Source organism: Pongo abelii, chromosome 18 (assembly GCF_028885655.2).
Source record: "Pongo abelii isolate AG06213 chromosome 18, NHGRI_mPonAbe1-v2.0_pri, whole genome shotgun sequence".
In the NCBI taxonomy this organism is placed as follows: Eukaryota; Metazoa; Chordata; class Mammalia; order Primates; family Hominidae; genus Pongo; species Pongo abelii.
Window position 1 is genome coordinate 31,277,818 of NC_072003.2, and position 24,023 is coordinate 31,301,840.

Below are 24,023 nucleotides of genomic sequence, written 5' to 3' on the forward strand. Positions count from 1 at the left end.
GCTACAAATGGAAGCTATTATTATTATTGTTATCAACAAAATAACAAAGCAAGCTAACCCTAAACCCCAAGCAGGCAGGGCCTGTAAACAGCAGCCAAAAGCCTTTTCAACCAGCTCTGGTCACAGCCCCTGGGGCCATTTGCAACAGGTGCAGGGGGCGGGGGGACTACAGGCCATCAGCTGCGCTATGGCCTTCCAATTCTAGAGTGAGCAGGAAGCAAGAAAGCACAAGGCCATGTTCTCCCTAGTATACCTGCTGGTTGAAAGGACATAAGGAAATTAATTAGAGGCTTTTTAGTAAGTCCTGTCTCTTTACTCCAAATCCATTTCTTTTCCAAACACCTCCTTGGAATACACTGTCATGACCTCATCTTTTACCTCCCCCACAGCTTTTTATCATAAGCCTTTAAAAACGTTCCCTGTTTAGAAGTGGGGAGAGATGCCAGTGGGGAGGCTGCAGTGAAGAAATCATGTTCCGACAACAACGGCAGCAGTAACGAAATATCAGTCCGGTGGTTTTTTGAATGTTTGGTTAAATTAGAAAATAAAAATGAGTTTACCTGACCCTGAAGTGACTATAAACTGTTGTAATCCCAAATAAACTTCTAAATTGTCCTGAAGAACAGGGAACTGAAAACAAAGAAACAACAACAACAAAAATTTTAAGTCATAAATGCAAGTTTTAATAGCATTTTAACATTACAACATAACACGCAACTATGGGGCGAGGAACAGGATCGAAACCTTTTCTCTAGAAACATTTAAATGCAGCTAAAAAGCTATGACCCCCCTTCAGTGCCCCCCTAACTACAGTTTCTATAATTGAAACCACCAATTAATACACAGAATAAGAAAGAAAACGTATTAGTTCGACCCTTTTTTTAAAAGAAAAAAGCAAAGGACACTGTGGTATGACTATTATGTTCTTAATAGTAATTTCAAACCCTGAAATGACCTACACCTTCTAGAACTCTGAGAAGGGACCATATCTCCCTTCAAATCCAAGGGAACCTCTACCTTGAGAGAAATGTCAGCTATGCCTTATTAAAGCACATGGTAAAGTGATAAGATGGGCCAAATTATTTGGAAGTCAGCTCCCTGGCTCAAGTAGCAGTCAGAACGTCATAACCGGAGCTGCATCTTTCTTTCGCAAGCTGCTACACTCACCAGTAAGATTAAAACGTGACTGGCCCCTAAGAAAGGCAGATGGCAAAGTACAAAGCTTGCCAGGAGAGAACACAAGTATAGGTGGGTCATTCAATGCAAAAGATGACCCTATGGCCAGGGGCGGTGGCTCATGCCTATAAATCCCAGCACTTTGGGAGGCAGAGGCGGGCAGACGACAAGGTCAGGAGATCGAGACTATCCTGGCTAACACGGTGAAACCCCGTCTCCACTAAAAATACAAAAAGTTAGCTGGGTGTGTGGTGGTGAGCTCCTGTAGTCCCACCTACTCGGGAGGCTGAGGCAGGAGAACTGCTTGAACCCAGTAGGTGGAGGTTGCAGTGAGCCAAGATCACGCCACTGTCCGGCCTGGGCAACAGCGTGAGACTCCGTCTCAAAAAAAAAAAAAAAGAATTACCCTAATAACTGCCTTGCCTTGAAAAAGTGATGAATTTAATGAAATCTCTTTGAATAACACGCACCACATAGGGAAGGGAATCAATCTTTACAACTAAAGATTCCAGCACGTATAGACACACGCAGAGAAAGCTGGCAATTTGCCAAGAGCAAGCTTTACAAAGGCCAGCTTTTCAGCAATGTAACTTCTATAAGTAACAGCTCCCACTCGGCCTGGCCACTTGTAAGCTACTGATAGAGGTATTAAGGCTTTAGTCAAATTGCTATTATATTCAAGATTAAACAAGGTTCCAAAAGTTGGTTTAATATTTTGTGGAAATGTTAATATTTGTTCAGTTTGAGCATCACTTATGGTATTCTGTTTTTAAAAATTACATAGAGGGGAAAGAGGGGAGAGAGAGAGAGATCCAGGGGAGTCAACCAGCCATGCTCTGTGTACAGAGAAACCGCTACACTCTCCACTCCCCCGGACGGCGCATTACCAGTGTGGAGAAGGCGTGCGTGGGCAGGAGCTCCATCACTTTGGCCACCACCTCCAAGCTCTGCCGTAAGTACCGCTGCCACTCCGTCTGCTGCTGTGGGGGAAGCACAGGAAAATCAGCTCTCCCAGAATCCTCTCATCTTCCTTGCCAACCTCAAGTCCACTCTCAGACATAAAATTTTGAAGAAATGGAAAATGATGGAACCAGGTTATCTTGTACTATAAAAAGGCCAAGCTAGAATTTTTTAAAAACAATGAATTAATTTCACAAAAAACTACTTCCTCAGAAAGTAAATGATCCACATAGAATAAGCTATTTTCCCCCCCTTCGGTTATAGGATACAGAGATGGAGAGCCACTTGTGAAATCACCTGTTGGAAATGATCATGCATCACCTTCTGACATGGTCCACTACTGTATCCCTATTCACATAACTGACTGACTCAGTGCCACTCAGAATGGGGTCCACAGCCAGCCAGCAAACACATCCCCTGGTGGGCTGTCAGAAATGCAAATTCTATGGTCCCCACCCCAAGCCTCCAGAATCAGAATCTGCTTTAACAAGCTGTTCCAGTGATTCTTATCCATGCTGACATTTAAGAAGCAAGACACGTCACTCCCCTTTTAGGAGATGAGGACATTAAGGCTCACAGAAATGCCACACCCAGCCCTCCAATCTCCTCCATGCCCAAGGTTGCAGAGCTTCAAACCCAGGCCATCTGGCTCTAGGCAAAGGGCTCTCTGTAACCCAAATATGACCACCCATAAGCTCTTGACCATGCCGCAGTCACTCTTACTTTGAGAAGAGCAGCAGTTATTTGAAAAATTTTAAAGTGCCTAATGGTTTAAAAAAAAACACTGGAATTGTTTCCTTAAAGACATTTTCCTTATTAATGTTGGGCACATCAGCATCAATAAATTCAAGGCTGATTTTAAGAAGTAGAAGTTTGCATAATGTACTCCAAACAGACTTCCTTTCATTCTAGCCTTATCGGTTCAGTATCTCGCTAATGGTCTCCACAAGCATCCAGCTAGCTCTTACTGCTGCCCAGGTTGGGAAGCAGAGGGAAGGGTGCAAGGCAGGGGAGACAGAGAGGATACAGAGTTCTCACTAAACCATTTTTCATTGTGCATATGGTTTCTCTACTTACATCTCTAGTCCACATAGACGAAAAAGCCTGTAAAACATTTTTTACAGTTAATAAGCCAAAAGGGACCAGCAGGAGATTAAAAATTTCAAATGTACGACTCAAACCAGAAGACCACTCTGGTTTCAGAACAGTCTTTGGAGCAGAGGGCTCTGGGTTCCAGGTCCCCATTCTGATTCACGTCACAACGTGACAGCGACAAAAAGTCAATCAGGGCATGCTGCTTACATCGTCATCCAGAGTCTCGTCATCCAACTCCTCCAGCTGGGCTTGGTTGTATCTGAACTGGATTCGATTCAACACCTCTGTGAGGAGGAGCACCAGGGCGTCTTCGTACCTGCGTGGCAGGGAGAAATTCAACATTGAAAGGAGGCTTTCAGCTTAGAATTTGGAAAATGCCTCCTGCACTATAAAAGAAATGGTGTCCGTGTTGATCACCATGGAAAAGGAGCATCGAAATTCCTGAGGCTGAGTTTATGGGTTGGCAGGTGTGTGCGCCCATGGAAGAGAAGCAGAGGTATTAATATATTTTGTCTGATGTTAGTATAGTGACCCGAGCTTTCTTTTGATTACTTTTTGCATGGAATATCTTTTTCCATCTTTTTACTTTCAATCTATTTGTATCTGAATCCAAAGTGAGTCTCTTGTAGACAACAAGTCATTGGGTCGTGGCTTTAAAAAATCTATTTTCTGCCTTTTTTTAACAGGAGAATCTAATCCACTAAATGTAATGTAATTACTGATAAGGAAGGCCTCATTTCTGCCATTTTGTATTTATTTTCTATGACTTATGTTCCTCAATTCCTCCATTCCTGCCTTCTTTTGTGTCAAACAGGTATTTTCTAGTGCTGCACTTTAAATCCCTTGTCCTTTCTTTTACTAAGTATTTTCAAGTTATGGTCTTAGCAGCTGCTCTGGGGATGACAGGCACTGCATATAAATATTACCTAATTCAATGATTTCATGCTTTTAACAGCTGTGAGAAGTAAATGGTAGCAATATTTTTCTGATGAGGAAACAACAATTAACAGAAGTTAAATAAACTGCCCAAGGCCACAAAGCTATTTCAAACCTAGGGCTCCCTAACTCAAAATCATGTTCTCATTACACATAAATCACCAATGAAATTTTGTTTTGTTTTGTTTTGTTTTGTTTTTGGAGACAGAGTCTCACTCTGTCACCCAAGCTGAAGTGCAACGGCACTTGGAGGTTGGAGTGAGGTTAGCGCACTCCAACCTCCGCCTCCCCAGGTTCAGTGATTCTCATGCCTCAACCTTCCGAGTGGCTGGGATTACAGGCATGACCCACTAGGCCTGGCTAATTTTTGTATTTTTAGTAAAGACGGGGTTTCGCCATGTTGGCCAGGTTGGTCTTGAAATCCCGACCTCAGATGATCCACCCGCCTCAACCTCTCAACGTGTCAGGATTACAGGCGTGATCCCACGCCCAGCACCAATGGGTTTTAAGCCTGCTCCACCCAACTCCCAAAACCTAATCTTTAGTCCATTTTAAGAAGACTTAGAAACTAAAAAGAGCCTGGGGAAACCCTGACCCTTTGATTTGTGTCTAAGAATAATTTCTCAAAGAAATACTCAGAGCGGTAGGTTTGGATATTTCCCACATGTAATAAGAACCCAACTCAGAAGATACCAAGTTATAAGCAACAATTGCTACCACAAGGACCAACAAACTGCTTATTTTCAAGAACAAATCATGTTGCCTAAATACTCGCCTATCCTGAAACGCTTCTAAGATAAGTTAAGGGACTGGTCCCACTCATAGAGCAAACCACCAGTGCTGGTTAGTAAGCTCTCCACATCAATCTACTCTCCAAAGTTATGATGCTGGGGCTGAGACTCAAAGGACACTTTGTTTAGGTCTGTTAGGTTCTGCCAGCAGGGACACTGGAGGGAGACTGGAAGGCAGAAGGGACAAAAGGACTGCATCCTTCCTGTGGGCTTGCTGTCCTGGCAGTGCTGCCCCAGCAACAGACACCTGGCAGAAGCAACTGGTTCCGGTTTCCAGCTTCATTCCACATTCCCAGAACTAGTATCGTGCACCCTCAGAGGTAGAGGCAACACCCTCTCCTCAAAGGAATGGTCCCAGTTCGAAAAGATCCCTCCTCTGAACTCCTGCGGCAGCTGGATGGGGCCCTCTCTTCAGAGATCTGAACCCTAGTTTCTCAGGAACCAAGCAGTGATCTTCCAGATTTTGACAGCCCCAGCTTCTTGCCTTTGTACTTCTAGCCTTAGGGGTGGAGCCACTTCCTGTACTTATCATCTGTGTTATCTCAGTGTTCCCTCTGAAACCTATTTAATCAATTTCCTACAATGAATTTTCTGTTCAAATAATTAAGTATGGTTTCTGATTTCCTGACAGGACTCTAATACACCACCCAATCTAATACAGTTGAGTACTGGAACAACATGATAACCAAAGCTAAAAGATATCCAATACCAAGACCAAATACAGTCCATTTAGTCCATGAGGTACAGCCCATGTGATGAGACTCAGTCTACAGACCACTTACAAATCCTCCTGGATTGTCCCATTTCAGATTTTGGTGACCAGAGTATCTTTTTTTTTTTTAACTTAAGAATTTAACCTATGCCAAAATTGACATTTGTATTTACTGACTTATTTTTTAACATAATTTCAACTTTTATGTTAGATTCAGGGGATACATATAGAGACTGGTTACCGGAGTATACCACGTGATGCTGAGGTTTGAGGTACAACTCATCTCCTCACCCAGACACTGAGCATAGTAGTACCCAATAGCTTTTCAGCCCCTGCCCTCCTCCCCGCTCCCCCTCTATCAGTCTCCAGTGTCTGTTGTTGCCATCCTATGTCCATGAGCACCCACTATTTAGCTCCCGACAGCTCGTTTCTTAACTAGAGACAGAGACACTCCCTACTTACCCATATCCAGCAATGACTCCCCAAATGTATGCAAACGACTTAACAACCCAACACACGCCAGCCCTAAAGTAGACTAGCAACTGAACAGGACCCAGGAAAGAATGCTGGCGGGAAAAAGGCACTAATAAAATCTGCAACATCTGCGGGAAAATTCACCCAATAAAGACAAAATCCCACTTAGTAAACTCCATAGAAAGGTAAGATCAAACATTTAGGCCTAGAGTTTATGTTTTTGCCTTTGTTCAAGACATAAATTTCTAAAGTTACAGAAGTTTCACACTATAAATTGCTGTGACAGATCAAAATATTTTCACAATTCTGCTAGGAAAGAAAATCTACTTCAGACCAGAGGACAGATGAATTTTGTCATCTATAAATTGTCTCGCTGTGCTAAAAGGAAATTCAGAGACTTTCTATGCAAATGTAACCCTAAATTAGACCTAAAATCTTAACTGGCAATTGGCAACTCTGGCTGCAAAAAAAACCCGTATCGCTTAGAAAATTAAGTCCAAGCAGGAACCAGGCAAACATGCACATAGATCACTGATCTCCCAAAGTGTCACGTGGGAGGTGGAGAAAGTATACGGCTGTGGCAGACATTCTGGTTGCCTGCCCAATACCCATTCTCCTTCCTCAGCAAGAGAGCACTGGGTATTGGGGCCAACTCAAAGACAACATCTCCCCTGAAAATGGGGGCGGTCAACAAGAGACTAAAAGCAGCTACTGGGTGGGACTTCTAAGAAAGCTTCTTTTGCCCAACCTATCCCACTTCTCGTTCCTACTGCCTGAATCGTGGGTGTGATGTCTGTAGCATCATCCAGCATCCATCTCTGACCATAAGATGATGATGGAGAGGGAAGCCATGCCTAAAGGTAGAACAAATAGGTAAAAGGATTCAAAAAATTACTTGCTACTCAAAGAGACACAACTTCTCAAGGAGAAGACAATCAACAGACGCCAACCTCAAGATGACAAAGGTGTTGGAATTATCAATGACTCTAAAACAGCTATAATAACAATGCTCCATGAGGTTCCTCTATGGTCTAAATTGTGCGACTCTTCCCCAAAAACTACTCATTCATATATTGAAGCCTAACCCTCATTGTGTCTGTATTTGAAGACAGGGCCTATAAAAAGGTAATAAAGTTATGTGAGGTCAAAGAGTAGGGCCTTAATCCAATAGGACTGTTGCCCTTATGAGAAGACGAAGAGACACAAGGGTTCTCTCCCTCCCTTTCCTCACATGCACACAGGAAAGGCCACGTGAGCATTCAGAGAGAAGGCGCCGTCTACAAGCCACCAAGAGAGCTCACAGAAACAGAATCTGCCAGCATCTTGAAGTGGAACTTCTAGACTCCAAAACTATGAGAAAATAAATTTCTGTTGTTTAAGGCCAGCCTGTGGTATTTTGTTATGGTGGCCCAATCTAACTAATAGAGAAGGTAAACAATATGAGGAAGAAACCTGCAACTTCAAGAATGAAGGAAAAGCAAGAGAAATGGCAATGTCTGGGTAAATCTAATAGACTACTTCTTTCTTCTCAGGAGCTATAAAATATGAATGATGGGTACGTGTATAAAGTAGAATACTGTCTGGTGGGGTTTTCCAAGTATGTATATGCAAAACCTCAATATAAAGAAGAGAGGCTAAAGGACTCTAATCCATATGGTGGTAAGGTTTCCATACCACCCTTGTGGTAAAATGTGACTGTGAAAAGTTAAGTATACATACTGTAATACCCAGAGCAACCACCAAAAAAACCCACATCAAGAAATGTGGTCCAACACTCAACAGATACACTGGAAAAGAAAACTAAATGTGTATGCAACTAACAGAGTCTCAAAATAAATGAAGCAAAAACTGATCAAACTAAAAGGAGACAGACAAATCCAAAATTATTTTTGGAAAATTCACCCCTCTCTCAGTAACTGATAGAATAAGTAGGATAAAGACAACATGTACAGGCTGGGAGCAGTGGCTCACGCCTGTAATCCCAGCACTTTGGGAGGCCAAGGCAGGTGGATCACCTGAGGTCAGGAGTTCCAGACCAGCCTGGCCAACATGGCAAAACCCTGTCTCTACTAAAAATACAAAAATTAGCCAGGTGTGGTGGCGGGCACCTGTAATACCAGCTACTTGGGAGGCTGAGGCAGGAGAATCGCTTGAACCTGGGAGGTGGAGGTTGCAGTGAGCCGAGATCACGCCATTGCACTCCAGCCTGGGTGACAGAGCAAAACTCCATCTCAAAAAAAAAAAAAAAGACATGTACAAATTAAACTAGAAAACAATAACAGAAAGGTATATGGAAAATCTCCAAATATGTGGAAACTAAACAAAGGAAATCTCCAAAGAAATTAGAAAATATTTTAAATCAAATGAAAATTAAAATGTAACATTAAAATTTGAGGGATAGCTGGGCGTGGTGGCTCACGCCTGTAATCCCAGTACTTTGGGAGGCCAAGGCGGGCGGATCACAAGGTCACAAGATTGAGACCAGCCTGACCAACATGGTGAAACCCTGTCTCTACTGATAATACAAAAATTCGCTGGGCGAGGTGGTTTGTGCCTGTAATCCCAGCTACTCAGGAGGCTGAGGCAGGAGAATTGCTTGAACCCGGGAAGCGGAGGTTGCAGGGAGCCGAGAGCACGCCACTGCACTCCAGCCTGGTGACAGAGTGAGACCCCGTCTCAAAAAAAAAAAAAAAAAATGTTTTTGAGGGATAAAGCTGAAGCAGGGCTTAGAAGGAAATTTACAGCATTAAATGCTTATATACACCACAGAGATAATAAGCCTATAAGCCTCAAGTTCTGAGAGTTAAATAAAATTATACATGTTAAGGCAACTACATAGTAGGTGCTCAATAAAATATATATGAATAAAGAACAAATGAACAAAGGAATGAATGAAAAACACACAATCATCATTCTCAGTAAACTATCGCAAGGACAAAAAAAACAAACACCGCATGTTCTCACTCATAGATGGGAACTGAACAATGAGAACACATGACACAGGAAGGGGAACATCACACTCTGGGGACTGTTGTGGGGTGGTGGGAGTGGGGAGGGATAGCATTAGGAGATATACCTAATGCTAAAAGACGAGTTAATGGGTGCAACACACCAGCATGGCACATGTATACATATATAACTAACCTGCACATTGTGCACATGTACCCTAAAACTTAAAGTATAATAAGAAAAAAAAAGAAAAACACACAGGCGATAAACAGACAAAATTCCAAGTCAGGTAAATACAAAGGATTGAAGCATATTCCTGGATAGCTTTTTCAACTCAATAAAGCAACTAAGACTCTATTGACTTGCCCTGTGGGGCAGTCACGAGCAGGAACTAGAAAGCTGCTAGAGCTCTGATCTAAACCTAGTTCACACCTTTATTGCACCACAATGTCATGTGTAACAGTGGCACTTCCTCTTTATTAAGCAGGTTCACCCACTCCAAAAAGCGAGGAGCAGTTTTTCTCACGCTCACTCACATTTGTTTACAGTCCTATCTAATGTCACCAGAATCCCTACATTGGTTTGTGGCCAGCACTTGCCAGAAGTCTAGTCACAAAGAGGCTCACAGACCATGACACAATGACTTTAGGTTGCTTCACACACTCAGGTTTCTTCATCTTCCTGTAAAAATAAGTTTCTACACAGGTGACTCCCTTCACATTGACAAGCACAAAGAGCCGGAAGTGAGACAGAAAGGGGAGGTGAACCAATGCTTATTTACTGAGCACCTACTGTCAGCCAAGGCACTTTACGCTCATTAGTTCATTCCACTTTCTCAACAATCTGTGAGGAAGGCACAACCATCCAAAAGCATAAACAAGGAAAGAGAAAGGAAAATTCGGGCCTTTCCATGCCACCACCTCAAAATACAGATCAGGACGATCTACCCCATCAGCCATTCCGCTCTGCAGGAATGGCTACAGAACATTTACCCCATTAACACTGGGGCTCAGGCTCTCTCAAGTCCCCACGGTCTCTCATCAAGAAACTCCTCTCACACCTGTAATCCTAGCACTTTGGGAGGCCGAGGCAGGTGGATCATGAGGTCAGGAGATCGAGACCATCCTGGCTAACATGGTGAAACCCCGTCTCTACTAAAAATACAAAAAATTAGCCGGGAGTGGTGGCGGGCGCCTGTAGTCCCAGCTACTCGGGAGGCTGAGGCAGGAGAATGGTGTGAACCCGGGAGGCAGAGCTTGCAGCGAGCCAAGATCGTGTCACTGCACTCCTGACCAGGCAAGGGAGCATGCAGAGCTCCAATTTCCAAGCTCCTAGGACCAAAAATAAATCTATGTACATTTGTGCTTCTAAATTTGTAGCCTACAATGCTTACCACTTTGTTGTGATGAATGATGCAAAACCTTTAAACCACAAGAGACAGGAAATGAGTGCTGCCTTTGTGACTTAACCACACCTACGTTTCCCATTTAAGACAGCAAGAAAACATTTTTGACTACTTCCTGCAAGATTAGTTGCTTCTGAAATATGATTCCAGAACATCCCAACTTCTCTCTGGTATATTTTATCAGTTGACAAACATTTGATCACATGTGCATGCTCTTAGTTAACATAAATGTGGTCATCACCAGAAGCCAGTGTTCTTCAGCAGCTGCTCCTGCAAAACAGCATATCTCTGATATATTAAGAGTCTCTCATAGTCTGGAGTGGTGAATGTAAGGGTTATAGAAAAAATTATAAGCTGAAGTTGAAATACTTTCTTTCTGCAGCCCAGTGGACTAACACATGTTCTTTGTAGTCTACTGTCTTAGACCACTAAGGAGTATGTGATAGGACATGCAGTTCCCCAGACGGTGGTTACTATTTAACAGCATTAACCAGAGGAGCTTGGAGGGGTTTTTGTTGTTGTTGTTGTTTTATTTTATTTTAGAGACAGAGTCTTGCTCTGTCGCCCAGGCTGGAGTGCAATGGCATGATCATAGCTCACCGTGGCCTCCAACTCCTGGGCTCAAGCAGTCCTCCTGCCTCAGCCTCCTGGGTAGCTGGGACTACAGGCATGTACCACCATGCCTGGCTAATTTTTTGTATTTTTTGTACAGACAGAGTCTTGCTATGTTGCCCACGCTGGTCTCAAACTCCTGGGCTCAAGTGATCCTCCCACCTCGGTCCCCACAAGGAGCTGGAACTACACGTGCACACTACCATGTCTGGCTAATTTGTTTTTTAAGTTTTTGTAGAGACAGGGTCTCATTATGTAGGCCGGGCTGGTCTCAAACTCCTGCCCTCAAGTGATCCTCCTGCCTCAGTCTCCCAAAGTGCTGGGATTACAGGAATGAGCCATGGCACTTGGCCTGTTGTTTTATTTTTCAAAGGCATAAAGGCATTATATGTAAGTGTTATGTTTAAAAAAAGAATAAATCATGAAAAATTAGAAAGCCTCATTTAGGATGATAATCACATGATCAATAAGAAAAATTCCCACTGTTTCAAGTGGTCAGCCAGAACAACTGACAACTGTGACATCAGATAACAGATGCCTGGGCAGGCAGGTAAACATCTGCAGGTGGGCTAAAGGCCTTTAGACTGTCCAGGGGCCATGCCACCTAACTCTACAGTCACAACCACAGTCTAAAGGCAGTAACATCTTCTACTATTCATCATTGCTGTTGTCATCACTGTGACCATTTACTGAGTGCCTAATACATCTAGATGCTGTGCCAGGTATTTTACATGCATGATTTCCTTGAATCCTAACCATCCTGCAAGAGAAGTGTTAAGTACGTCCATTTTGCAAGAGGAAATGTGATCAGCATACAACTCGACCAAAAGTAACACAGCTGGCCTAAAGCAAAAAAAGAATTTAAATTCTCTATACCACTGCTCCTTCTATTAGTATAATGATCTGCAGATGTGTGTGTTTAATACTAATAATCTGCTAGTATATATTTTCTCAACAGGACCATATTCTTCACATCTCTCATTTGTACTTTGTTTTTGTTTTTTTAGACAGAGTCTCACTCTGTCGCCTAGGCTGGAGTCCAGTGGTATAATCTTGGCTCACTGCAACCTCTGCCACCCGGGTTCAGGAGATTCTCCTGCCTCAGCCTCCCAAGTAGCTGGGATTATAGATGCCTGCCACCATGCCCAGCTAATTTTTGTATTTTTAGTAGAGACGGGGTTTCACCTTCTCGGCCAGGCTGGTCTTGGAACTCCTGAACTCGTGATCCACCCGCCTTGGCCTCCTAAAGCGCTGGGATTACAGGCATGAGCCACCACGCTCGGCCTTGTACTGCTTTTCAAAATGCATTTTCATATTAATCATTTCCTCAGTTTATTCTCACAACAAGCTTGAGAGATATGAAGGAATATCTACCACTAAATATAAAAAAATGAAGCATAGTCCCAGAACCAAAAAGATATGCCTCTTTAGCATGCAAGAAAGATTATTTTGGCACAAGTAACTTTTCCTTCAAGCATCTCATTTCAAAAACATAATTACTTAAAGTTGGCAACTTCACCAAAAACAGGATCTCCTGTGTGTAATACGATTTCTGATATATGAACGTACTACCTATAATCACACATGTGACCTGACACCGTAGCAACCTGGAACTTATTCCACAATTACAAAAACCATCTTTGGGAACAAAAGAACAAATGTTTAAACTTGGAAAATAAAATTCTCAACAGAATATTTGCATATTTATTTATTTTAATTTTCAATAGAGACAGAGTTCAGCAAATGGTACCAGTGACTAGTACCAAGAGACACAGAGTCTCACTATGTTCCCAGCCTGGAGAGCAGTGGCCAGCCACAGCGTGATCACTGCACACAGCAGTTCTGAACTTCTGAGCTTCAATGATTCTTCTGCCTCAGCCTCCCATGTAGCTGGGACTACAGGTACATACTACCACACCTAGGTCCTGTTTAGAATTTTTTAAACTCATAAAACCTCAGCAATGGAAAAGCCTTTGGAGTTCCAGTCCAACCTTTTCTCTGCAGTGGAGTCTCTCCTCTCCACCTTCTTCCATTTGGTACATTTATGGGGAAAGAGTATTCACTAACACCACCACCAGCCGAACACTTATAGTGTGCCAAGCATTCTAAATATGTTAGTTTGTTATTTCAATTAATGTCTCAACAACTATTATTTTCATCCTCATTTTACAAATGAGGAAACAGAAGCTTCCACAGGCTAAGTACCTTACCCAAGTACCCCTAGGTAGGAACTACAAAACCAGGATCCAAACATAGGTCTGTGCGATTCCCCGTCATGGCTTCCACTCGACAGAACCCCCTCATGCACTGGTTTTACAACACAATGACCACCTAATCTGAAATTGCTCTTACAAATACTGTGCAAAGAAGTAGGAGCTATAACCAAACTGAGTAAAATCTGCAGGTACTCTGTTAAGTATGATAAAGTACCTAGGGCTAGATCACCTAGTTTGTAATCTCACAGCATAAATATACAAATTATACGAATCAGGTTTAGTTTATTAGGAAACTACTCTGATCCTAAAATGCAAAATATAGCTTCTTTGCCTCCTTCATGACTGCCTGCTCACTGTGTGACTGGGATGCAGTCACCTACTGAGACTATGATGGGTATGTTTCTGCTAAGAAAAGCTGCCGCATTTACTTTCCCCATATATGGATGCTGCCATTATTTTCCTGGCATGCTGAATCTCCACCTTCCCCTCCTCTTCTCCCCACCCTGTGGCACAAAGAACATATTGTACAGGAAATATACTCTCTTCCTGCAAGCAAGAAAAATGGGTTTGAGAAACACATGGGGGGGAAAAACAAATTGTTCCCCATTCTCTGTTTTTAAAAAATACAATAAAAAGTGCAAAAGCAATTATCTCTGGGGTATGGGATTATGAATAATTTATCTTCCTTACATTTTTCTATATCTTTTCCTAGATTTAAAAATGAACACCTTTTTCTTAACAGGTATTTATTAATTTATTTAGGAAATTTTCAAACACATACAAATGAGTAAGAACATAATGAACCCCAAGTTCCTATGAACTAACTCCAACATCAATCACCAACACATGGGCAGCCTGTTTCTTCTCTACACCAACCCACTTCCCTTCTACCCCCACTGGGTTATTTAAGCAAATCCCAGATGTCATATCATTTTATCCAATAAATACTTCAGTTTGTATCTCTAAAATAAGGGCTATTAAAAAATTAAGAACACTAACACAAATGCATTAAAATATAAAAAATTAGTAATACATATTACTTTTAAAATTTTAAAAAGTCTTAACAAAATACTTAAAAGAGAAAAAAAGGAAATGCTCAATGGCATTATTGCCTAAACAGCTTACATGACTCAGCTTCACTGAAAAGGTCCAGATGCATGGCTGTCCCTTTGGCCACTAGAATAACTGGCAAAATGACCATATCTAGTTTCAGTGTTTGAGGAGTTTACCTGTTGAGAACTGCTTCCTTGTCTCCAAGACGACTTTTAATTTTACTTGTCAGATAGTCCAAAAAGAGCGTCCAGATATCCAAACAAGAGAAGTAACCTTCATGAGTAGGCTATGGTACAAAAAAAATCCAGACAATGAAATTATTTAATGTTACTATTCCTTAGAAACACACACATGCCAGTGTTTAATTCCAGCAGAATGATGAAACTATAAGCCTAGATTCCCCAGTTTCCTGGTAACCAAAACTGGTGGCTTTTAGTCGGTCTATACCACTGGGCCCTCCTGAACCTAACAAGACAAGGGTACCATGGAACACATCACGAGGGAGATACTGTGCAGCATAAACTGAGTTATAAAATAAGCCAAGCAAAAACCTATCTTAAAATCTGAGACTGGTGGAGAGGGCTCTTACAGATCATCTAGTTTAAATCTATTTTCAAGAGAGCAATCGAGATTCAGAGATATAAGTTGTTCAAGGCCAGAGGTAAAAACAAGTCCCTTTACCCCCAGTCAATGCTCTTTCCATTACAAACCATTACGAAAGCTAAAATCAGTTTCAGTGGCTCCAAAGGTGACAGGTTCACACACTGGAATGTAAGGAAAGTAACACTTGCAGTCTTCCTATAGAACAGACTGAAAATGAGCTCATTAAGTCTGACCCTCAGGGCATTATCCCATTTGCAAAAGCAAGAGTGTCAAACTTGCTAATAGCAACCTCTAACCAGGTGCTGATGTGGAGGAACAAAGTGAGAAGTCTTTGTAGGATCCTAGTAGTACAATGAAGACCACTGCACTAGTTAACTTTCTCAAGGGCTCTGAGACTCTATTTCATGCAAAGTCCAGGCAACACAATCTCCAACAGCTAATCCTTCCCCTATGCATTCAGGTTCAACTTGTGGCTGCAAACCCTGATATCTCCACTCAAATGCCCACTACCTGAAAGACTCCTTTGGTTTTGCTAGTGGCTGCCTCACTGGACCACATATTTGGTGACAAGATCAAATATGAAAATAAATAATAACATCACCTTCTTGGATCAGTTTCTTTCCATTGCTGATCCACATGGAAATCTAGACGTTTACAAGGGCATACATGGAGGTGCCCAAGAAATAACTAACAATGGGTGGTGGTATCCAGTGGGAGTTCTATACCTAAGCTGAAGTCTGAGACAGAATAAGTGTAACTTGGCTGGGCGTGGTGGCTTATGCCTGTAATTCCAGCATTATGAGAGGCCAAGGTGGGTGGACTGCTTGAGACCAGGAGTTCGAGACCAGCCTGGGCAACATAGTGAGACCCGGTGTGTATATTTTAGAAAAAAAATTAAAATAGAAAGGAAAGGAAAGGAAGAAAAAGAAAAAAAAGAAAAAAGAAAAGAGTGTAACTTAAAAAGCCAGGCAAATTCCAACTTCACGACCCAAAGGGTAGCTCTGGAACTAGACAGGACCAACCTCAGAAAACAAAATGACCAAGTCCTGTCTCTACCTCATACTTGGCAATACTGACAATATCCATGACATGAAGTGAACCAGGAGAATAACCAGGAAAAACAATGAATAAGCCACATGGAAATGATACGGCAGCCAGATGGAGTGGCTCACATCTGTAATCCCAGCACTTTGGGAGGCCCAGGCAGGTGGAGCTCTTGAGGTCAGGAGTTTGAGACCACCCTGGCCAACATGATGTAAGCCCTTTCTTTACTAAAAATACAAAAATTAGCCGGGCATGGCAATGCACGCCTGTGATCCCAGCTACTCGGGAGGCTTAGCAGGAAAATTGCTTGAACCCAGGAGGCGGAGGTTGCAGTGAGCTGAGATCGTGCCACTGCACTCCAGCCTGGACAACAGAGCAAGACCCTGTCTCAAAAAAAAAGAAGAAAGAAATGATATGAGTAGTCTTTGGACAGGCCACTAGACTTGCCCATCCAAGAGACACACTCTTGTCCTGGGTTCAAATTGCTGAGCTTCCCTCAAGTCAATCACCAAGGTTATCCCTCCTTGGTTCAAAACTATCCACCAGCCCCCTCAAAAGAGCACAGCTCATCAGATGCATATGGAAGTGCCTTTGAGAAAGGCTACCACATAAATCCAAGTATTATGGCTCCGTCAAAGTACTTTATAATTATACATGTAAACTTCATGCGTGTGAATTGAGGACTTACTGTATGCTCAAGGCTGGGGGAAAGGTGAGCAGACACACCCTGTATAACCTGAAGCACCACCTTTCACATCCATTCCTGCAGGCCCCACTGCGAGGGCTTGTGCACCGCCCACAGGCTGCCCATGACCTGGCCTCTGATAGTTGCTGTGGACATGGTTCATTCTGGTCATCAAGATGATGGGCTGGCTCCATTTTTGAAGTCGCCTAACTTTTCAAAACCTTCATAGACCCATTTTTAAAATGGACCTAGACTCCAATTTACTTTTCAGATTGCAGGGCTACAAATCCAGGTTTCTTTAAGAAACTAATGATACCACTCTATCTTCCAAGTGGTTTACAGTGTTTAGTTTTCATTTGCATTGGTCTATGTGATCTTCCTAAGAGTCTTGGAAAGTGAACAAATATTTTGCATCTTCCCCTTTTACAGATAAAGAAACCAAGGCTCAGAAATCCAGTCCAGTCATGTCTTGCCCAAGGTAACAAGACAATTAAGGAACAAAATCAGAACTAGAAAGTGGATCTTGGCCAGGCACGGTGGTTCACACCCATAATCCCAGCACTTTGGGAGGCTAAGTCGAGTGGATCACCTGAGGTCAGGAATTCGAGACCAGCCTGGTCAACATGGTGAAACCCTATCTCTACTAAAAATACAAAAAATTAGCCAGGTGGGGTGGTGCGTGCCTGTAATCCCAGCTACTCAGGAGGCTGAGAGGAAGAATTGCTTGAACCCGCGAGGCAGAGGTTGCAGTAAGTCAAGATTGCGCCATCGCACTCCAGCGTGGGCAACAAGAGTGAAACTCTGTCTCCAAAAAAAAAAAGCAAACAAACAAACAAAAAAAAAACAAAAGGAAGGTGGATCTTAAGGCTCTTTGGTCCACAGCCCTTCCCCCCAGGGTATACCATCTCAGGCACAGTTTCAGGAAGAAGGGGAAAAATGAAAAACACAAGAACAAGAAGGAAGTGGTGAGGATGCACTAAGCTTAGGAGCATTAAGACAGAGAGACATAGGCTTATAGACAGCCACGAGGCTCAGCAAGCAAAGCAAGGCAGGAGGCAGCAGACACCTGCTGAGCACTGCTACCTGGAGGCGCTGGCGGCAGGGCATTTACAGAAAAATGCAGGAAAAGAAACAGAAAAGGAGAAATGGTTAAAGAAGATCCTAGCACCATCTTCTGTCCTATGACTGTTCTTCGAAATTATGTTCATCAGTATAGTCATGTACCATATAACAACATTTCCATCAACAATAGACTGCATGTATGACAGTGGCCCAGTAAGATAACCCTGTATTTTCATTCTACCTTTTCTATGTTTAGTTACAAATCCCTACCCTTGTGTTACAGCTGCCTACAGTATTCTACACAGTGGAATAGTAGAGTAGTACTCTACACAGTAACACACTGCACAGGTGTGTGGCCTACACCACCTAGCCTACGTGTGTGATGGACTCTCCCATCTAGGCTTGCGTAAGTGCACTCTATGATGTCCACACAACGATGACATCACCTAACACATTCATCAGAACACATCCCTGTCAATTAAGGGACGCAACACATGACTGTACTAAAATTTGTGAATTTTAGAAACAACAGGCAAGAATATTAAGTATATTCATATAACCCTCTAGACGAGAGAAAGACACATTTTCCCACATTACAGGTAATAAAGCTATGAGAGAGTAAGATCATACTTGTTAGTGAACAGATGAGAACTTAAAGCTGTCTCTTGAGATCATTTTTCTTATTCTTAAGTCTTATTCCAAAGACCTCCCCTACGAGCAGGCCTTGGTCCTGGAGTGCACCTTGCCACCTTTTCACCATTCTACCTCCCCAACAAAGGGCTGTCTGCCCTGGTTTACCCACAGTAAGCTGGGACAGTGTACCTTTCAGGTTCCTGTCCCTCTACCTAATGCTCAGAATCTGATTCTGTCTGGACCTCAAAGACATACCTACTCCCACAGGTGGCCAGCCTGCTCCCAGAAAGGAAGGTCCTCATACAGGAGACAGGAGAGCAGAAAGGAGCTCGTCTGACGATTCCAGGTAGAGAGAAGAGGAAAGAAGCTTGTGGTTTGCTTCATGAGCATACTTTTTCCCCAATTACTTTCCCAACATATAAATATAATATATAAATATATAAAACCACCATTTTCAATTCGATGACAGATAGGAGTCTACTGAAAGAATCATAAAAAATAAGCCAGAGGAAAGGCCTGAAGATGTCCACTGCAGTCTATCTTCTTAGGTGAGGAAACTGAAATCTAAGTAAATTTAAGGTTTCTCCAAGGACACAGAACTAATAGAAATAAGCAGACCTCAAACACAAAACTTTTGGGTCCAATCCAAAGAATCAGGCATAAGACATGCCTACTTTGAAAGATGCTTCACTTTCTTCTATACTATACACACTAGAAGACCCCATTTTACATAGAGAGTGAAAGGTCAAGACATTGTCATTCCATCTCCCCCAAGTAAGCCTCCTGTTTCTGGCCTCAGAACTGGCTCCTCAGCTCCCTCATTTCTGTTACGCTATTTAACATTCTCTCAAATCCTCCTTTTTCATGGTCTCCTTTAAAATTCCTCTGGATGTCTCAAAACTGTTCCTCCTCTGATGCTTCTCCTCTACATCCTCACCCTCCTGCAGTCATTTCAAGTTCTCCTGAGGACTATGAGCTTGGCACGGCTCTCCTCATGCTCTGCACGCACTTGCCCCTCTACCTGACACCTCTGAGCTTCTTAAAGTTTTGGCCTTCCCTCCCCTGCTCCCAGGACTGGCTCATCCTTACCACTGGGTACTCTTCTATTTTCACATGCCAAGATCTTCCTTGAGAAAGGACAGCTTTCACATCAAACCCCTGCTCCGAGTCATATACACAACTCTCCTAGCCTAGACCCTTGCCTTTCCTCTAGCCACATTAAGCTACACTAGTGGTTTTAAAAAAAGAAAAAAAAAAGGCTACTTCTAAAATCAAATGTCCTCAGTGACCCATTAGTTTCATCCCTGGTATACCAACTAAAACAGCTATCTGTGTACATCCAAAAGCACGTACAAGAATGTTCACTGCAAGATCAGCAAGCACTGGAAGCAGCCAAATCAGCAGGGGAGTGGACTTGCAAATAATGACTTAACAACAGCACAACGAAAATCAACACACGACTGCCACACACACAACGAAGCTCACAAACACAATGGCCAATAAAAACACAGATAAAACATACATTCTGTGCTTTCATTCAGAGAAGCTCTAAAACAGGCAAAACTAGTCTGTGGTATTAAGGTCAGGACTGGGGTTACTTCTGGGGAGAAAGGAGGGGAGTGATTGGAAAGGACATGAGGAGATTTCCTGGTTGCTGGCAACAATGTATTTCTTGACTTAGGTGATGGTTACATGCATATGTCGATTTGGGGAAAATTCATCCAACTACACCTAAGATTTATGCACTTTTCTGTATGTGTGTCATACTTCAATAAAAAACTTATTTTAAAAACACACGGCTGGGCACGGTAGCTCACGCCTGTAACACCGGCACTTCAGGAGGCCCAGACAGGAGGCTCACTTGAGGCCAGGTGTTCAAAGTCAGCCTCGTCAACATAGCAAGACCCAGTGTCTACCAAAAACTTGAAAAACTAAGATAAAACACACACCAACAGGCACCGGGGATAAGATGTGATAGAAATATCTAAAATTGTACTGTGGTGATGCTTGGACAGCTCTATGAATTCACTGAACATCACTGAGTTATACAATTACAATGAGTGAATTCCATGGTATATAAAATTATGCCTCAATAAAGCCACATATATAATTTTATATATTTTGTGTGTGTGTGTATGTTTGTGTGTGTGTGTGTGTATATATATACACATATACACATACATACACACACACACACTAGAATGACTAGGGTCACTAGAATGTAAGTAAACTCAATGCAGGCAAAGACTTTGCTTGTGAAGGTTATATGTCTAAATCCTGGAATACAATAGGAGCTCAAAAAACATTTGTTGAAGGGGAGAAAAAATTGGACACTACCAAAACGTAACTCTCAAGAGCTTCACTATATATAATCTTCTTGAGGGAGGTTTCAGTGGCAGTTACAGAACAGAACTAAAGGCCTTAATTTCAGACTTTTCCTGTCTTTGCTTTGCTCACATAATAGTGGTCAAGAGCCCTGACTCTGGGTTCAGATCCCGGCTCCATCACTTAGTAACTGTATGACTCTAAGCAAGTTACTCTTTGTGCCCCAGTCTCTTTACCTGCAAAAGAGAGATGACAATGGTAATAGAACCTACTTCACAGGGATGTTAGGAAGATTAAACCTGTGACTCTTCACATAATAAGCATTATATTAATGTTTGGAAAATAAACTTGAAAGAAAAAGTTCTTTCTTCTCAAAGTAACAAGGTAATAAACCTTTTCTCTGGAAGGGAAGGATGGCTTTGGTGCTTTACCTGATGAAATGTGTACTTGAACAAAAGTGTCAAAAACTCCACCACAGGGAACTGGGAGTAAGACTCGATTCTTCTTAGGTGAACACTCACAAAGAGCCGAAGAAAGTCAGTAAACTTCTCGATATAGCTAAATGAGACAAGACAAAAGGTAACAATAAGAAACCCAGCCACCTCCTTAGAACTTAAATTCAATCCAAAGTTCTTTCAGTACAGAACTATACAAATTTGTAATATATTTTCTTTTAAAAATATAAAGGCCTGCAACAATTACCTACAGGACAGGCAACCCTTCATTCCATTAACCACCTGAAACATAGCAGAAAAGCAACTTTAATCCTCAGACACTGTCTGCTAAGGCTTCTTATAATCTAGTGCGCTCACATTTTCTAAGTCATTTGTGTTGTGACCCAATTAAAGTGAAGGGAAATGATAAAAAGTTGATGGGCAGATCACTGTGTCATTTCAATCTGGCAAGTATAGAAGGCTGGTTTTCTTTCCAGGAGGCCAAAATACTTAAATGAACGGTGCTAAAGACACAAAAACAAAACCAGGCTACAAAGGGCATGGCATCCAGGTAAGATGTACTCAGGCTTGCAACTTAACAGCCATTTTTTCCCCCTTTGGTTCCTGGTGCTAATTAAATACAGCACATCCCAATACTCTAAAAGTGATTTCAAATATAAGGGAGGAAGGCTATTAGAGCTGGGCAAGCCTCAGGGACTTTAGTCTGATGCTTCCATTTTGCAGATGAAGCCCAGAGAGGTAAAGTGACCAGCCCAAAGTCACTCAGCCAACTCATGGCAGAACAGGACTATCATCCACTCCCAATCCAGTGCTCTTTCTTTTCACTTCACAGTGAATCCCCAACTCATTTGTATTCACAAAATCATTTCACAGAAGAGTATGGGTCACAGCTGCAAGGATAAGAGATCTCTGTTATTAAATACACAGCACATCATCACTCTCACATTTCAGAAACTGTCATTTTAAGCCCCTAAATACCAAAAGGTGATTAGAAAATGAGATGGCCATACCTTCATAAATCACATTTCAGAGACCAACACAAAAAGGTAAAGACATACTAGGCCTTAGCTGAAAATGAAATAATGGCTAAAAGCAATTCTGAAACTCATTACTGCAAAAGCTATTTTTCAAAACAGAGATATGTGAAATAATAAAAGGAGAGAAAACTACTACTCAGAAAAGCAAAACTGGCCTGGAAATAAAATGTCCCATGTTGCTCCTGGGACCTATCTCCCTGAGGGTGGCCAGCCTACCTGCCTGACCTCTATGCAGCCGAGCTTATTTGCAGCTTTTTAAAAAATACATATTAATTTGTTTTGATAAAGAGAATGGCTGTCTCTGTGGATCATGGGGCCAAGTACTCGAAAAACAGTAAGGCACTAAAATCAACTGTTTTTAGAGACAGGAACATACAAAGACACTTCTCTCTGGTGTCATCAATCACTAATAAGAGTAGGAACTCCTTCCTCACTCGCTTATGTACCACATGATAGTTTTACATGGATATTCAAAGTCACCAGCCAGCTGACTGTTCTTTAGGAAGGTGCACTCAATTCCCTACTACCCATTAAAAAAAAAAAAAAAGAAAGCCATGGGCTAAATACAGAACAATCTCAATTTTACTTTAGTATCTACCCCAACTTTTTAAAAATACAAACAGGGCTGTTCAGTAGCTAAAACTACAGATTTTATTGCACCTCATTTTCTTTCCCCTGCCCACCTTCTGGTATAGGTGCTAATGAACAGTAGAAAGTTAGGGGAAAGAGAAGCCAAGGATCTGGTTAGCAGCTCCTAAACAACTGAGAATGGACTGAGCTGTTTAGAATTAGTGGTAGGGGACCCAGAGCCAGGAAGCAAGCACACAGCATTATTTATGTCACCTTTCTGCTCCCAGGCACCTCTCAGCTTTCACAGGGCAATAGGAAGCACAGGATGAAAATGTAAAACCAAGAGCACAAAAGTTACACGTAACAACATCAGTACATAGACAATCCATAATGACATTTCTATACCATCCAAATGGAAGCCACAACAAAGTTGTCTGTGACTACATTATGATTAAAGTCAAAACAACTGATATTTGATAGTTGATACAAGCAGCTAGATTTTTAAATTAACATATGAGGAGATACTGACATGAGACACACAGATCATAAAAAAAAAAATGAAGGTAATACAGCCTTTCTTAACCACAGACAGAAAGAATATGAAAGTGTGAATGATGCCTTTGAATTCATATAGAAAGCTATCACCAAATAATTTTTAAGAACATATCACCATATCAGATTGTGTTATACAGAGCAAACATCACGGTTTTACAATAAACCAAACCAAAATAATCTTATGTACCAATTTTTTAATTTTAGAAATATTTTACAAAATTGCCCAATTTAAAAAGCAGTAAAACTTTCAACTTTATTCACTTGATTTTATATTCTACTATTTACTCTAAGGAAAAGAAAATAGCTTAATTCTATATAGCTTAATAACAAAGGACAATCTAAGGAAAACTGAGAATATCAGCAACTTTTGCTGCCATGTCATCTGTAAATATTTACTAATTCGATACGATTTATTGCTTGAAAGTCTCTAAACAGTCAATCTGATTGTTCATAATATAAGTTTCCAACTTCCCTCCTGTTTTCATACAGCAGCAGTTGTATGATACATAAATGACCTCATCTGCAAGAGACATAAATCATGAAACCCTGCCTCAGAGTACTGTGATGGAGTCGTCTTTTAGAGTGCTTTTTTAAAAAAAAAAGTAGGTCATTGTAGGCTCCACTGAAGAGGACAATAACAAAGAAACACAGCTGTGCGCTACATTAACCTGTGCA

The 24,023-nt window shown here is 41.8% G+C and overlaps 1 protein-coding gene across 14 annotated transcripts in view; it reads right to left on the bottom strand.

Moving 5' to 3' along the window:
* XPO6 (exportin 6) overlaps nucleotides 1-24,023 on the bottom strand; it is a 114,263-nt gene that overhangs the window by 33,982 nt on the left and 56,258 nt on the right. For 10 of the 14 annotated variants that reach the window (XM_002826268.6, XM_054533697.2, XM_054533700.2 and 7 more), the window contains 5 exons: nucleotides 21,163-21,289; nucleotides 14,556-14,665; nucleotides 3,439-3,547; nucleotides 2,064-2,156; nucleotides 561-630 (listed from right to left, as the gene is read on the bottom strand). In XM_002826268.6, the coding sequence (XP_002826314.2) occupies nucleotides 561-630; nucleotides 2,064-2,156; nucleotides 3,439-3,547; nucleotides 14,556-14,665; nucleotides 21,163-21,289 (509 nt within the window). Of the gene's footprint in view, nucleotides 1-560; nucleotides 631-2,063; nucleotides 2,157-3,438; nucleotides 3,548-14,555; nucleotides 14,666-21,162; nucleotides 21,290-21,433; nucleotides 23,558-24,023 lie in introns of those variants that run through there. The other 4 variants (XM_054533696.2, XM_054533703.2, XM_054533705.2 and 1 more) reach the window with 3 other exon arrangements.